Source organism: Oncorhynchus nerka, linkage group LG15 (assembly GCF_034236695.1).
Source record: "Oncorhynchus nerka isolate Pitt River linkage group LG15, Oner_Uvic_2.0, whole genome shotgun sequence".
Lineage (NCBI taxonomy): Eukaryota > Metazoa > Chordata > Actinopteri > Salmoniformes > Salmonidae > Oncorhynchus > Oncorhynchus nerka.
Genome location: NC_088410.1, coordinates 103,777,864 through 103,794,144, shown reverse-complemented (window position 1 = coordinate 103,794,144; position 16,281 = coordinate 103,777,864). Strand labels below are relative to the sequence as shown.

General features: G+C 45.3%; 1 protein-coding gene across 8 annotated transcripts in view; it reads right to left on the bottom strand.

Moving 5' to 3' along the window:
- Positions 1-16,281, bottom strand: part of stab1 (stabilin 1) — a 284,951-nt gene that overhangs the window by 191,472 nt on the left and 77,198 nt on the right. For 7 of the 8 annotated variants that reach the window (XM_065002109.1, XM_065002108.1, XM_065002102.1 and 4 more), the window contains exons 8-10: positions 2,913-3,043; positions 1,822-1,949; positions 1,650-1,744 (exon numbers count right to left, since the gene is read on the bottom strand). In XM_065002109.1, coding sequence (XP_064858181.1) covers positions 1,650-1,744; positions 1,822-1,949; positions 2,913-3,043 — 354 coding nt within the window. The remainder of the gene's footprint in view (positions 1-1,649; positions 1,745-1,821; positions 1,950-2,912; positions 3,044-16,281) is intronic. The other variant, XM_065002104.1, reaches the window with a different exon arrangement.

The following is a 16,281-nucleotide window of genomic DNA, read 5'->3' as shown; positions in this document are numbered from 1 at the left end:
ATGGAGAGGTCTGATAACCCCCTGGACAGGGAATGGCTGGGGGTCCTGAGGGGAGGTTTGATGACCCCTGGACAGGGAACGGCTGGGGGTCCTGGGGAGAGGTCTGATAACCCCAGGACAGGGAACGGCTGGGGGTCCTGGGGAGAGGTCTGATAACCCCAGGACAGGGAACGGCTGGGGGTCCTGGGGAGAGGTTTGATGACCCCTGGACAGGGAACGGCTGGGGGTCCTGAGGGGAGGTTTGATAATCCCCTGGACAAGGAACGGCTGGGGGTCCTGAGGGGAGGTTTGATGACCCCTGGACAGGGAACGGCTGGGGGTCCTGGGGAGAGGTTTGATGACCCCTGGACAGGGAACGGCTGGGGGTCCTGAGGGGAGGTTTGATAATCCCCTGGACAGGGAACGGCTGGGGGTCCTGAGGAGAGGTTTGATGACCCCAAGACTAAAGCACAGACAAATCTGGGATCAGGGTGAGGTTAGTATGATTATCAACCTCTGGGTTAGGTTGTTAGGGTTAGGTTGTTAGTTTTTTTTAATATATTTTATTTATTTCACCTTTATTTAACCAGTTAGGCAAGTTGAGAACAAGTTCTCATTTACAATTGCGACCTGGCCAAGATAAAGCAAAGCAGTTCGACAGATACAACGACACAGAGTTACACATGGAGTAAAACAAACATAGAGTCAATAATATAGTATAAACAAGTCTATATACAATGTGAGCAAATGAGGTGAGAAGGGAGGTAAAGGCAAAAAGGCCATGGTGGCAAAGTAAATACAATATAGCAAGTAAAACACTGGAATGGTAGTTTTGCAATGGAAGAATGTGCAAAGTAGAAATAAAAATAATGGGGTGCAAAGGAGCAAAATAAATAAATTAATTAAATACAGTTGGGAAAGAGCTAAATTATAGGTGGGCTATGTACAGGTGCAGTAATCTGTGAGCTGCTCTGACAGTTGGTGCTTAAAGCTAGTGAGGGAGATAAGTGTTTCCAGTTTCAGAGATTTTTGTAGTTCGTTCCAGTCATTGGCAGCAGAGAACTGGAAGGAGAGGTGGCCAAAGAAAGAATTGGTTTTGGGGGTGACTAGAGAGATATACCTGCTGGAGCGCATGCTACAGGTGGGTGCTGCTATGGTTACCAGTGAGCTGAGATAAGGGGGGACTTTACCTAGCAGGGTCTTGTAGATAACATGGAGCCAGTGGGTTTGGCGACGAGTATGATGTGAGGGCCAGCCAACGAGAGCGTACAGGTCGCAGTGGTGGGTAGTATATGGGGCTTTGGTGACAAAATGGATGGCACTGTGATAGACTGCATCCAATTTATTGAGTAGGGTATTGGAGGCTATTTTGTAAATGACATTGCCAAAGTCGAGGATTGGTAGGATGGTCAGTTTTACAAGGGTATGTTTGGCAGCATGAGTGAAGGATGCTTTAGGTTAGGTTGTTAGGGTTAGGTTGTTAGGGTTAGGTTGTTAGGGTTAGGTTGTTAGGGTTAGGTTGTTAGGGTTACGTTATAAGGGTTAGGTTGTTAGGATTAGGTTGTTAGGGTTAGGTTGTTAGGGTTACTTTATAAGGGTTAGGTTGTTACGTTAACATTTACATTTACATTTAAGTCATTTAGCAGACGCTCTTATCCAGAGCGACTTACAAATTGACTTACTGCTAGAGGCACAATGAGGGACGAAAGAGGGACGAAAGCGGTGAAAGGTCCCTGTTGGCTGATGGTCAGCATACAGTCTCTCACTGAATATAAAGGAAAACAGACATTTAGTAACCTGCCGTTTAACAACAACAATAACACATACAGGGAGGTTGGGTACCAAATAGCAAGATGGCTCCAGAGAGCTTCCCCTTGTGTGTCCCCTCCCTGTTCAGCTCCACTAGCCGTTCCATCAGGTTGCCATAACAACGGTAGCCATCGCCGATCTGTTGGGCGTTACACAAGCACCTGACCGAGGAGAGAGAGAGAGAGAGAGAGAGGGAGAGAGAGAGAGGGAGAGAGAGGGAGAGAGAGAGAGAGAGAGAGAGAGAGAGAGAGAGAAAAGGAGAGCATTCAATTCAGAGTTAAAATACAGGGGGTCCAGCCCTCCTCCCAGAGAGTAACTGGGTGTTCAGGATTTACAGGGGGTCCAGCCCTCCTCCCAGAGAGCTATTGGGCGTGCATGATTTACAGAGGGGAAATCTTTCTGGGTGTGCAGGGTTTTGCTCCAGCCCTACTCTAACACACCTTGTTCTACTATTTAGCTGCTCATCAGATCCTTGATTAGCTGAATCAGTGGTGTTAGAGCAGGTCTGGAGCAAAACCCTGCAGACCCAGCAGCCCTCCAGGAGGAGAGTTGGCCAGGTCACCCCTGAGTTTATAGTTGCAAAATTCCAGTAACATTCGTTACAATTCCCATGAGGATTCCCAGATTTCCTTCTCCTTATTCTCTTTCTGATGCCAGTAAACTTCCACCCAGGATTTCTGGAAAATCTGTGATTTTTGGGAAAGTTACCAGAATACTACAACCCTACCTGGGTTACAACATTCTTCTTGTGAGGACATTGACCAGGACAGTGACCAGGACAGTGACCAGGTTTCTAGGTTTCTTTCTAGGTTTCCTGGCCACTGTGCTTCTGTCTCTGCATTGCTTGTTCTTTGGGGTTTTAGGCTGGTCATCTGTAAAGCGCTTTGTGACAAATAACATTTTATAATTTTATAAAATACATTTTGACTGATTGGTTGATTGATTGGTTGATTGATTGGTTGATTGATTGGTTGATTGATTGGTTGATTGATTGGTTGATTAGTTGGTTGATTGATTGGTTGATTAGTTGGTTGATTGATTGGTTGATTAGTTGGTTGATTGATTGGTTGATTAGTTGGTTGATTGATTGGTTGATTAGTTGGTTGATTGATTGGTTGACCCACCTGGGGTATCCGTCCAGGCCGGACTCACAGCCGGCGTTGGGGTGGCAGGTGGTGTCATTACATACATTCTTCAGGGTACAGCCGGAGGACGGGGTAGAGCCCTCCCAACCATGCATACAATCACATCTAGACTGGAAGATCAGATACAGACAGATACAGACATTCAGTTTCCCGTTTATTGGAACTTTCACAACGTTCTAGATTCCCTGCACATTCCATCCTTCCAAGAATCTTCCGACCAGGAATTCTGAAAAACTTTTGGATAACTTAGCGGAATTTTGCAAGCCTACACACAGAGTTACACTGGAGTTACACCCGATCCATCCAACTCAACTATACACACAGGTGTGGCTGCTTTGCATGATGTATTGTCTACCTTATTTTCCTTTGTTCTGTTGTCTGGGCCCAATAATGTTTGTATCATGTTTTGTGCTGTTGCCTTGTCAAATCAAATCAAATTGTATTTGTCACATGCGCCGAATACAACAGGTATACAGTGAAATGCTTACAAGACTTTAATCAACAATGCTTTAAGAAGTTTTAAGACATGTTTTAAATAATTAGTGTTAAGAAAAAAATAAAGGTAAGAAATAATTAAACAGCATCAGTAAAATAAAAAGCAAGGCAGAGTCAATGTGGAGGCTATATACAGGGTATTACGGTACAGAGTCAATGTGGAGGCTATATACAGGGTGTTACGGTACAGAGTCAATGTGGAGGCTATATACAGGGTATTACGGTACAGAGTCAATGTGGAGGCTATATACAGGGTGTTACGGTACAGAGTCAATGTGGAGGCTATATACAGGGTATTACGGTACAGAGTCAATGTGGAGGCTATATACAGGGTATTACGGTACAGAGTCAATGTGGAGACTATATACAGGGTATTACGGTACAGAGTCAATGTGGAGGCTATATACAGGGTATTACGGTACAGAGTCAATGTGGAGGCTATATACAGGGTATTACGGTACAGAGTCAATGTGGAGGCTATATACAGGGTATTACGGTACAGAGTCAATGTGGAGACTATATACAGGGTATTACGGTACAGAGTCAATGTGGAGGCTATATACAGGGTATTACGGTACAGAGTCAATGTGGAGGCTATATACAGGGTATTACGGTACAGAGTCAATGTGGAGGCTATATACAGGGTATTACGGTACAGAGTCAATGTGGAGGCTATATACAGGGTATTACGGTACAGAGTCAATGTGGAGGCTATATACAGGTATTACGGTACAGAGTCAATGTGGAGGCTATATACAGGGTATTACGGTACAGAGTCAATGTGGAGGCTATATACAGGGTATTACGGTACAGAGTCAATGTGGAGGCTATATACAGGGTATTACGGTACAGAGTCAATGTGGAGGCTATATACAGGGTATTACGGTACAGAGTCAATGTGGAGGCTATATACAGGGTGTTACGGTACAGAGTCAATGTGGAGGCTATATACAGGGTATTACGGTACAGAGTCAATGTGGAGGCTATATACAGGGTGTTACGGTACAGAGTCAATGTGGAGGCTATATACAGGGTGTTACGGTACAGAGTCAATGTGGAGGCTATATACAGGGTATTACGGTACAGAGTCAATGTGGAGGCTATATACAGGGTATTACGGTACAGAGTCAATGTGGAGGCTATATACAGGGTATTACGGTACAGAGTCAATGTGGAGGCTATATACAGGGTATTACGGTACAGAGTCAATGTGGAGGCTATATACAGGGTGTTACGGTACAGAGTCAATGTGGAGGCTATATACAGGGTATTACGGTACAGAGTCAATGTGGAGGCTATATACAGGGTATTACGGTACAGAGTCAATGTGGAGGCTATATACAGGGTATTACGGTACAGAGTCAATGTGGAGGCTATATACAGGGTGTTACGGTACAGAGTCAATGTGGAGGCTATATACAGGGTGTTACGGTACAGAGTCAATGTGGAGGCTATATACAGGGTATTACGGTACAGAGTCAATGTGGAGGCTATATACAGGGTGTTACGGTACAGAGTCAATGTGGAGGCTATATACAGGGTATTACGGTACAGAGTCAATGTGGAGGCTATATACAGGGTATTACGGTACAGAGTCAATGTGGAGGCTATATACAGGGTATTACGGTACAGAGTCAATGTGGAGGCTATATACAGGGTGTTACGGTACAGAGTCAATGTGGAGGCTATATACAGGGTATTACGGTACAGAGTCAATGTGGAGGCTATATACAGGGTATTACGGTACAGAGTCAATGTGGAGGCTATATACAGGGTATTACGGTACAGAGTCAATGTGGAGGCTATATACAGGGTGTTACGGTACAGAGTCAATGTGGAGGCTATATACAGGGTGTTACGGTACAGAGTCAATGTGGAGGCTATATACAGGGTATTACGGTACAGAGTCAATGTGGAGGCTATATACAGGGTGTTACGGTACAGAGTCAATGTGGAGGCTATATACAGGGTATTACGGTACAGAGTCAATGTGGAGGCTATATACAGGGTGTTACGGTACAGAGTCAATGTGGAGGCTATATACAGGGTATTACGGTACAGAGTCAATGTGGAGGCTATATACAGGGTATTACGGTACAGAGTCAATGTGGAGGCTATATACAGGGTGTTACGGTACAGAGTCAATGTGGAGGCTATATACAGGGTATTACGGTACAGAGTCAATGTGGAGGCTATATACAGGGTATTACGGTACAGAGTCAATGTGGAGGTTATATACAGGGTATTACGGTACAGAGTCAATGTGGAGGCTATATACAGGGTATTACGGTACAGAGTCAATGTGGAGGCTATATACAGGGTGTTACGGTACAGAGTCAATGTGGAGGCTATATACAGGGTATTACGGTACAGAGTCAATGTGGAGGCTATATACAGGGTGTTACGGTACAGAGTCAATGTGGAGGCTATATACAGGGTGTTACGGTACAGAGTCAATGTGGAGGCTATATACAGGGTATTACGGTACAGAGTCAATGTGGAGGCTATATACAGGGTATTACGGTACAGAGTCAATGTGGAGGTTATATACAGGGTATTACGGTACAGAGTCAATGTGGAGGCTATATACAGGGTATTACGGTACAGAGTCAATGTGGAGGCTATATACAGGGTGTTACGGTACAGAGTCAATGTGGAGTCTATATACAGGGTATTACGGTACAGAGTCAATGTGGAGGCTATATACAGGGTGTTACGGTACAGAGTCAATGTGGAGGCTATATACAGGGTATTACGGTACAGAGTCAATGTGGAGGCTATATACAGGGTATTACGGTACAGAGTCAATGTGGAGGCTATATACAGGGTGTTACGGTACAGAGTCAATGTGGAGGCTATATACAGGGTATTACGGTACAGAGTCAATGTGGAGGCTATATACAGGGTATTACGGTACAGAGTCAATGTGGAGGCTATATACAGGGTATTACGGTACAGAGTCAATGTGGAGGCTATATACAGGGTATTACGGTACAGAGTCAATGTGGAGGCTATATACAGGGTATTACGGTACAGAGTCAATGTGGAGGCTATATACAGGGTATTACGGTACAGAGTCAATGTGGAGGCTATATACAGGGTATTACGGTACAGAGTCAATGTGGAGGCTATATACAGGGTATTACGGTACAGAGTCAATGTGGAGACTATATACAGGGTATTACGGTACAGAGTCAATGTGGAGGCTATATACAGGGTATTACGGTACAGAGTCAATGTGGAGGCTATATACAGGGTATTACGGTACAGAGTCAATGTGGAGGCTATATACAGGGTATTACGGTACAGAGTCCATGTGGAGACTATATACAGGGTATTACGGTACAGAGTCAATGTGGAGGCTATATACAGGGTATTACAGTACAGAGTCAATGTGGAGACTATATACAGGGTATTACGGTACAGAGTCAATGTGGAGGCTATATACAGGGTATTACAGTACAGAGTCAATGTGGAGACTATATACAGGGTATTACGGTACAGAGTCAATGTGGAGGCTATATACAGGGTATTACGGTACAGAGTCAATGTGGAGGCTATATACAGGGTATTACGGTACAGAGTCAATGTGGAGTCTATATACAGGGTATTACAGTACAGAGTCAATGTGGAGGCTATATACAGGGTATTACAGTACAGAGTCAATGTGGAGGCTATATACAGGGTATTACGGTACAGAGTCAATGTGGAGGCTATATACAGGGTATTACAGTACAGAGTCAATGTGGAGACTATATACAGGGTATTACGGTACAGAGTCAATGTGGAGGCTATATACAGGGTATTACGGTACAGAGTCAATGTGGAGGCTATATACAGGGTATTACGGTACAGAGTCAATGTGGAGTCTATATACAGGGTATTACGGTACAGAGTCAATGTGGAGGCTATATACAGGGTATTACGGTACAGAGTCAATGTGGAGGCTATATACAGGGTATTACGGTACAGAGTCAATGTGGAGGCTATATACAGGGTATTACGGTACAGAGTCAATGTGGAGGCTATATACAGGGTATTACAGTACAGAGTCAATGTGGAGACTATATACAGGGTATTACGGTACAGAGTCAATGTGGAGGCTATATACAGGGTATTACAGTACAGAGTCAATGTGGAGACTATATACAGGGTATTACGGTACAGAGTCAATGTGGAGGCTATATACAGGGTATTACGGTACAGAGTCAATGTGGAGGCTATATACAGGGTATTACGGTACAGAGTCAATGTGGAGTCTATATACAGGGTATTACAGTACAGAGTCAATGTGGAGGCTATATACAGGGTATTACAGTACAGAGTCAATGTGGAGGCTATATACAGGGTATTACGGTACAGAGTCAATGTGGAGGCTATATACAGGGTATTACAGTACAGAGTCAATGTGGAGACTATATACAGGGTATTACGGTACAGAGTCAATGTGGAGGCTATATACAGGGTATTACGGTACAGAGTCAATGTGGAGGCTATATACAGGGTATTACGGTACAGAGTCAATGTGGAGTCTATATACAGGGTATTACGGTACAGAGTCAATGTGGAGGCTATATACAGGGTATTACGGTACAGAGTCAATGTGGAGGCTATATACAGGGTATTACAGTACAGAGTCAATGTGGAGGCTATATACAGGGTATTACGGTAGAGAGTCAATGTGGAGGCTATATACAGGGGGTACCGGTACAGAGTCAATGTGGAGGCTATATACAGGGGGTACCAGTACAGAGTCAATGTGGAGGCTATATACAGGGGGTACCGGTACAGAGTCAATGTGGAGGCTATATACAGGGGGTACCGGTACAGAGTCAATGTGGAGGCTATATACAGGGTATTACGGTACAGAGTCAATGTGGAGGCTATATACAGGGGGTACCGGTACAGAGTCAATGTGGAGGCTATATACAGGGGGTACCGGTACAGAGTCAATGTGGAGGCTATATACAGGGGGTGCCGGTACAGAGTCAATGTGGAGACTATATACAGGGGGTACCGGTACAGAGTCAATGTGGAGGCTATATACAGGGTGTTACGGTACAGAGTCAATGTGGAGGCTATATACAGGGGGTTCTGGTACAGAGTCAATGTGGAGACTATATACAGGGGGTCCTGGTACAGAGTCAATGTGGAGGCTATATACAGGGGGTCCTGGTACAGAGTCAATGTGGAGGCTATATACAGGGGGTACCGGTACAGAGTCAATGTGGAGGCTATATACAGGGGGTACTAGTATAGAGTCAATGTGGAGGCTATATACAGTTGGAAACCGGTACAGAGTCAATGTGGAGGCTATATACAGGGTGTTACGGTACAGAGTCAATGTGGAGGCTATATACAGGGGGTCCTGGTACAGAGTCAATGTGGAGACTATATACAGGGGGTCCTGGTACAGAGTCCATGTGGAGGCTATATACAGGGGGTACTGGTACAGAGTCAATGTGGAGGCTATATACAGGGGTTACTGGTACAGAGTCAATGTGGAGGCTATATACAGGGGGTACTGGTAGAGAGTCAATGTGGAGGCTATATACAGGGGGTACTGGTACAGAGTCAATGTGGAGGCTATATACAGGGGGTCCTGGTACAGAGTCAATGTGGAGGCTATATACAGGGTATTACGGTACAGAGTCAATGTGGAGACTATATACAGGGTATTACGGTACAGAGTCAATGTGGAGACTATATACAGGGTATTACGGTACAGAGTCAATGTGGAGGCTATATACAGGGTATTACGGAACAGAGTCAATGTGGAGGCTATATACAGGGGGTACCGGTACAGAGTCAATGTGGAGGCTATATACAGGGTATTACAGTACAGAGTCAATGTGGAGGCTATATACAGGGTATTACGGTACAGAGTCAATGTGGAGGCTATATACAGGGGGTACCGGTACAGAGTCAATGTGGAGGCTATATACAGGGTATTACGGTACAGAGTCAATGTGGAGGCTATATACAGGGTATTACGGTACAGAGTCAATGTGGAGGCTATATACAGGGTGTTACGGTACAGAGTCAATGTGGAGGCTATATACAGGGGTGCACGGTACAGAGTCAATGTGGAGGCTATATACAGGGTATTACAGTACAGAGTCAATGTGGAGGCTATATACAGGGTATTACGGTACAGAGTCAATGTGGAGGCTATATACAGGGGGTACCGGTACAGAGTCAATGTGGAGGCTATATACAGGGTATTACGGTACAGAGTCAATGTGGAGGCTATATACAGGGTATTACAGTACAGAGTCAATGTGGAGGCTATATACAGGGTGTACCGGTACAGAGTCAATGTGGAGACTATATGCAGGGGGTACCATTACAGAGTCAATGTGGAGGCTATATACAGGGTATTACGGTACAGAGTCAATGTGGAGGCTATATACAGGGTATTACGGTACAGAGTCAATGTGGAGGCTATATACAGGGTGTTACGGTACAGAGTCAATGTGGAGACTATATACAGGGTATTACGGTACAGAGTCAATGTGGAGGCTATATACAGGGTATTACAGTACAGAGTCAATGTGGAGGCTATATACAGGGTATTACGGTACAGAGTCAATGTGGAGACTATATACAGGGTATTACGGTACAGAGTCAATGTGGAGGCTATATACAGGGTATTACGGTACAGAGTCAATGTGGAGGCTATATACAGGGTATTACGGTACAGAGTCAATGTGGAGGCTATATACAGGGTATTACGGTACAGAGTCAATGTGGAGACTATATACAGGGTATTACGGTACAGAGTCAATGTGGAGGCTATATACAGGGTATTACAGTACAGAGTCAATGTGGAGGCTATATACAGGGTATTACGGTACAGAGTCAATGTGGAGACTATACACAGGGTATTACGGTACAGAGTCAATGTGGAGACTATATACAGGGTGTTACGGTACAGAGTCAATGTGGAGGTTATATACAGGGTATTACGGTACAGAGTCAATGTGGAGACTATATACAGGGTGTTACGGTACAGAGTCAATGTGGAGGCTATATACAGGGTGTTACGGTACAGAGTCAATGTGGAGGTTATATACAGGGTATTACGGTACAGAGTCAATGTGGAGACTATATACAGGGTATTACGGTACAGAGTCAATGTGGAGGCTATATACAGGGTGTTACGGTACAGAGTCAATGTGGAGGCTATATACAGGGTGTTACGGTACAGAGTCAATGTGGAGGCTATATACAGGGTGTTACGGTACAGAGTCAATGTGGAGGCTATATACAGGGTGTTACGGTACAGAGTCAATGTGGAGGTTATATACAGGGTAACGGTACAGAGCTCAATGTGGAGGCTATATACAGGGTGTTACGGTACAGAGTCAATGTGGAGGTTATATACAGGGTGTTACGGTACAGAGTCAATGTGGAGGCTATATACAGGGTGTTACGGTACAGAGTCAATGTGGAGGTTATATACAGGGTGTTACGGTACAGAGTCAATGTGGAGGCTATATACAGGGTGTTACGGTACAGAGTCAATGTGGAGGCTATATACAGGGGGTACTGGTACAGAGTCAATGTGGAGGTTATATACAGGGTGTTACGGTACAGAGTCAATGTGGAGGCTATATACAGGGTGTTACGGTACAGAGTCAATGTGGAGGTTATATACAGGGGGTACTGGTACAGAGTCAATGTGGAGGTTATATACAGGGTGTTACGGTACAGAGTCAATGTGGAGGCTATATACAGGGTGTTACGGTACAGAGTCAATGTGGAGGCTATATACAGTTGGAAACCGGTACAGAGTCAATGTGGAGGCTATATACAGGGGGCACCGGTACAGAGTCAATGTGGAGGCTATATACAGGGGGCACCGGTACAGAGTCAATGTGGAGGCTATATACAGTTGGAAACCGGTACAGAGTCAATGTGGAGGCTATATACAGTTGGAAACCGGTACAGAGTCAATGTGGAGGCTATATACAGTTGGAAACCGGTACAGAGTCAATGTGGAGGCTATATACAGTTGGAAACCGGTACAGAGTCAATGTGGAGGCTATATACAGTTGGAAACCGGTACAGAGTCAATGTGGAGGCTATATACAGGGGGTACCGGTACAGAGTCAATGTGGAGGCTATGTACAGGGTGTACCGGTACAGAGTCAATGTGGAGGCTATATACAGGGGGTACCGGTACAGAGTCAATGTGGAGGCTATATACAGGGGTACCAGTATAGAGTCAATGTGGAGAGCTATATACAGGGGTACCAGTACAGAGTCAATGTGGAGGCTATATACAGGGGGTACCGGTACAGAGTCAATGTGGAGGCTATATACAGGGGTACCAGTACAGAGTCAATGTGGAGGCTATATACAGGGGTACCGGTACAGAGTCAATGTGGAGGCTATATACAGGGGGTACCGGTACAGAGTCAATGTGGAGGCTATATACAGGGGTACCGGTACAGAGTCAATGTGGAGGCTATATACAGGGTGTTACGGTACAGAGTCAATGTGGAGGCTATATACAGGGGGTACCGGTACAGAGTCAATGTGGAGGCTATATACAGGGGTACCGGTACAGAGTCAATGTGGAGGCTATATACAGGGGTACCGGTACAGAGTCAATGTGGAGGCTATATACAGGGGGTACCAGTACAGAGTCAATGTGGAGGCTATATACAGGGTACCGGTACAGAGTCAATGTGGAGGCTATATACAGGGGGTACCAGTACAGAGTCAATGTGGAGGCTATATACAGGGGGTACCGGTACAGAGTCAATGTGGAGGCTATATACAGGGTGTTACGGTACAGAGTCAATGTGGAGGCTATATACAGGGGGTCCTGGGACAGAGTCAATGTGGAGACTATATACAGGGGGTCCTGGTACAGAGTCAATGTGGAGGCTATATACAGGGGGTACTGGTACAGAGTCAATGTGGAGGCTATATACAGGGGTTACTGGTACAGAGTCAATGTGGAGGCTATATACAGGGGTACTGGTACAGAGTCAATGTGGAGGCTATATACAGGGGTACTGGTACAGAGTCAATGTGGAGGCTATATACAGGGGTCCTGGTACAGAGTCAATGTGGAGGCTATATACAGGGTATTACGGTACAGAGTCAATGTGGAGACTATATACAGGGTATTACGGTACAGAGTCAATGTGGAGACTATATACAGGGTATTACGGTACAGAGTCAATGTGGAGGCTATATACAGGGTATTACGGTACAGAGTCAATGTGGAGGCTATATACAGGGGGTACCGGTACAGAGTCAATGTGGAGGCTATATACAGGGTATTACAGTACAGAGTCAATGTGGAGGCTATATACAGGGTATTACGGTACAGAGTCAATGTGGAGGCTATATACAGGGGGTACCGGTACAGAGTCAATGTGGAGGCTATATACAGGGTATTACGGTACAGAGTCAATGTGGAGGCTATATACAGGGTATTACGGTACAGAGTCAATGTGGAGGCTATATACAGGGTGTTACGGTACAGAGTCAATGTGGAGGCTATATACAGGGTATTACGGTACAGAGTCAATGTGGAGGCTATATACAGGGTATTACAGTACAGAGTCAATGTGGAGGCTATATACAGGGTATTACGGTACAGAGTCAATGTGGAGGCTATATACAGGGGGTACCGGTACAGAGTCAATGTGGAGGCTATATACAGGGTATTACGGTACAGAGTCAATGTGGAGGCTATATACAGGGTATTACAGTACAGAGTCAATGTGGAGGCTATATACAGGGTGTACCGATACAGAGTCAATGTGGAGACTATATGCAGGGGGTACCATTACAGAGTCAATGTGGAGGCTATATACAGGGTATTACGGTACAGAGTCAATGTGGAGGCTATATACAGGGTATTACGGTACAGAGTCAATGTGGAGGCTATATACAGGGTGTTACGGTACAGAGTCAATGTGGAGACTATATACAGGGTATTACGGTACAGAGTCAATGTGGAGGCTATATACAGGGTATTACAGTACAGAGTCAATGTGGAGGCTATATACAGGGTATTACGGTACAGAGTCAATGTGGAGACTATATACAGGGTATTACGGTACAGAGTCAATGTGGAGGCTATATACAGGGTATTACGGTACAGAGTCAATGTGGAGGCTATATACAGGGTATTACGGTACAGAGTCAATGTGGAGGCTATATACAGGGTATTACGGTACAGAGTCAATGTGGAGACTATACAGGGTATTACGGTACAGAGTCAATGTGGAGGCTATATACAGGAGGTATTACAGTACAGAGTCAATGTGGAGGCTATATACAGGTATTACGGTACAGAGTCAATGTGGAGACTATATACAGGGTATTACGGTACAGAGTCAATGTGGAGACTATATACAGGGTGTTACGGTACAGAGTCAATGTGGAGGTTATATACAGGGTATTACGGTACAGAGTCAATGTGGAGACTATATACAGGGTGTTACGGTACAGAGTCAATGTGGAGGCTATATACAGGGTGTTACGGTACAGAGTCAATGTGGAGGTTATATACAGGGTATTACGGTACAGAGTCAATGTGGAGACTATATACAGGGTATTACGGTACAGAGTCAATGTGGAGGCTATATACAGGGTGTTACGGTACAGAGTCAATGTGGAGGCTATATACAGGGTGTTACGGTACAGAGTCAATGTGGAGGCTATATACAGGGTGTTACGGTACAGAGTCAATGTGGAGGCTATATACAGGGTGTTACGGTACAGAGTCAATGTGGAGGTTATATACAGGGGGTACCGGTACAGAGCCAATGTGGAGGCTATATACAGGGTGTTACGGTACAGAGTCAATGTGGAGGTTATATACAGGGTGTTACGGTACAGAGTCAATGTGGAGGCTATATACAGGGTGTTACGGTACAGAGTCAATGTGGAGGTTATATACAGGGTGTTACGGTACAGAGTCAATGTGGAGGCTATATACAGGGTGTTACGGTACAGAGTCAATGTGGAGGCTATATACAGGGGGTACTGGTACAGAGTCAATGTGGAGGTTATATACAGGGTGTTACGGTACAGAGTCAATGTGGAGGCTATATACAGGGTGTTACGGTACAGAGTCAATGTGGAGGTTATATACAGGGGGTACTGGTACAGAGTCAATGTGGAGGTTATATACAGGGTGTTACGGTACAGAGTCAATGTGGAGGCTATATACAGGGTGTTACGGTACAGAGTCAATGTGGAGGCTATATACAGTTGGAAACCGGTACAGAGTCAATGTGGAGGCTATATACAGGGGGCACCGGTACAGAGTCAATGTGGAGGCTATATACAGGGGGCACCGGTACAGAGTCAATGTGGAGGCTATATACAGTTGGAAACCGGTACAGAGTCAATGTGGAGGCTATATACAGTTGGAAACCGGTACAGAGTCAATGTGGAGGCTATATACAGGGGGTACCGGTACAGAGTCAATGTGGAGGCTATGTACAGGGGTACCGGTACAGAGTCAATGTGGAGGCTATATACAGGGGGTACCGGTACAGAGTCAATGTGGAGGCTATATACAGGGGGTACCAGTATAGAGTCAATGTGGAGGCTATATACAGGGGGTACCAGTCCAGAGTCAATGTGGAGGCTATATACAGGGGGGTACCGGTACAGAGTCAATGTGGAGGCTATATACAGGGGGTACCAGTACAGAGTCAATGTGGAGGCTATATACAGGGGGTACCGGTACAGAGTCAATGTGGAGGCTATATACAGGGGGTACCGGTACAGAGTCAATGTGGAGGCTATATACAGGGGGTACCGGTACAGAGTCAATGTGGAGGCTATATACAGGGTGTTACGGTACAGAGTCAATGTGGAGGCTATATACAGGGGGTACCGGTACAGAGTCAATGTGGAGGCTATATACAGGGGTACCGGTACCGAGTCAATGTGGAGGCTATATACAGGGGGTACCAGTACAGAGTCAATGTGGAGGCTATATACAGGGGTACCGGTACAGAGTCAATGTGGAGGCTATATACAGGGGGTACCGGTACAGAGTCAATGTGGAGGCTATATACAGGGGTACGGTACAGAGTCAATGTGGAGGCTATATACAGGGGTACGCTACAGAGTCAATGTGGAGGCTATATACAGTTGGAAACCGGTACAGAGTCAATGTGGAGGCTATATACAGGGGGTACCGGTACAGAGTCAATGTGGAGGCTATATACAGGGGGTACCGCTACAGAGTCAATGTGGAGGCTATATACAGTTGGAAACCGGTACAGAGTCAATGTGGAGGCTATATACAGGGGGTACTAGTATAGAGTCAATGTGGAGGCTATATACAGGGGGTACTGGTACAGAGTCAATGTGGAGGTTATATACAGGGTGTTACGGTACAGAGTCAATGTGGAGGCTATATACAGGGTGTTACGGTACAGAGTCAATGTGGAGGTTATATACAGGGGGTACTGGTACAGAGTCAATGTGGAGGTTATATACAGGGTGTTACGGTACAGAGTCAATGTGGAGGCTATATACAGGGTGTTACGGTACAGAGTCAATGTGGAGGCTATATACAGTTGGAAACCGGTACAGAGTCAATGTGGAGGCTATATACAGGGGGCACCGGTACAGAGTCAATGTGGAGGCTATATACAGGGGGCACCGGTACAGAGTCAATGTGGAGGCTATATACAGTTGGAAACCGGTACAGAGTCAATGTGGAGGCTTTATACAGTTGGAAACCGGTACAGAGTCAATGTGGAGGCTATATACAGTTGGAAACCGGTACAGAGTCAATGTGGAGGCTATATACAGTTGGAAACCGGTACAGAGTCAATGTGGAGGCTATATACAGTTGGAA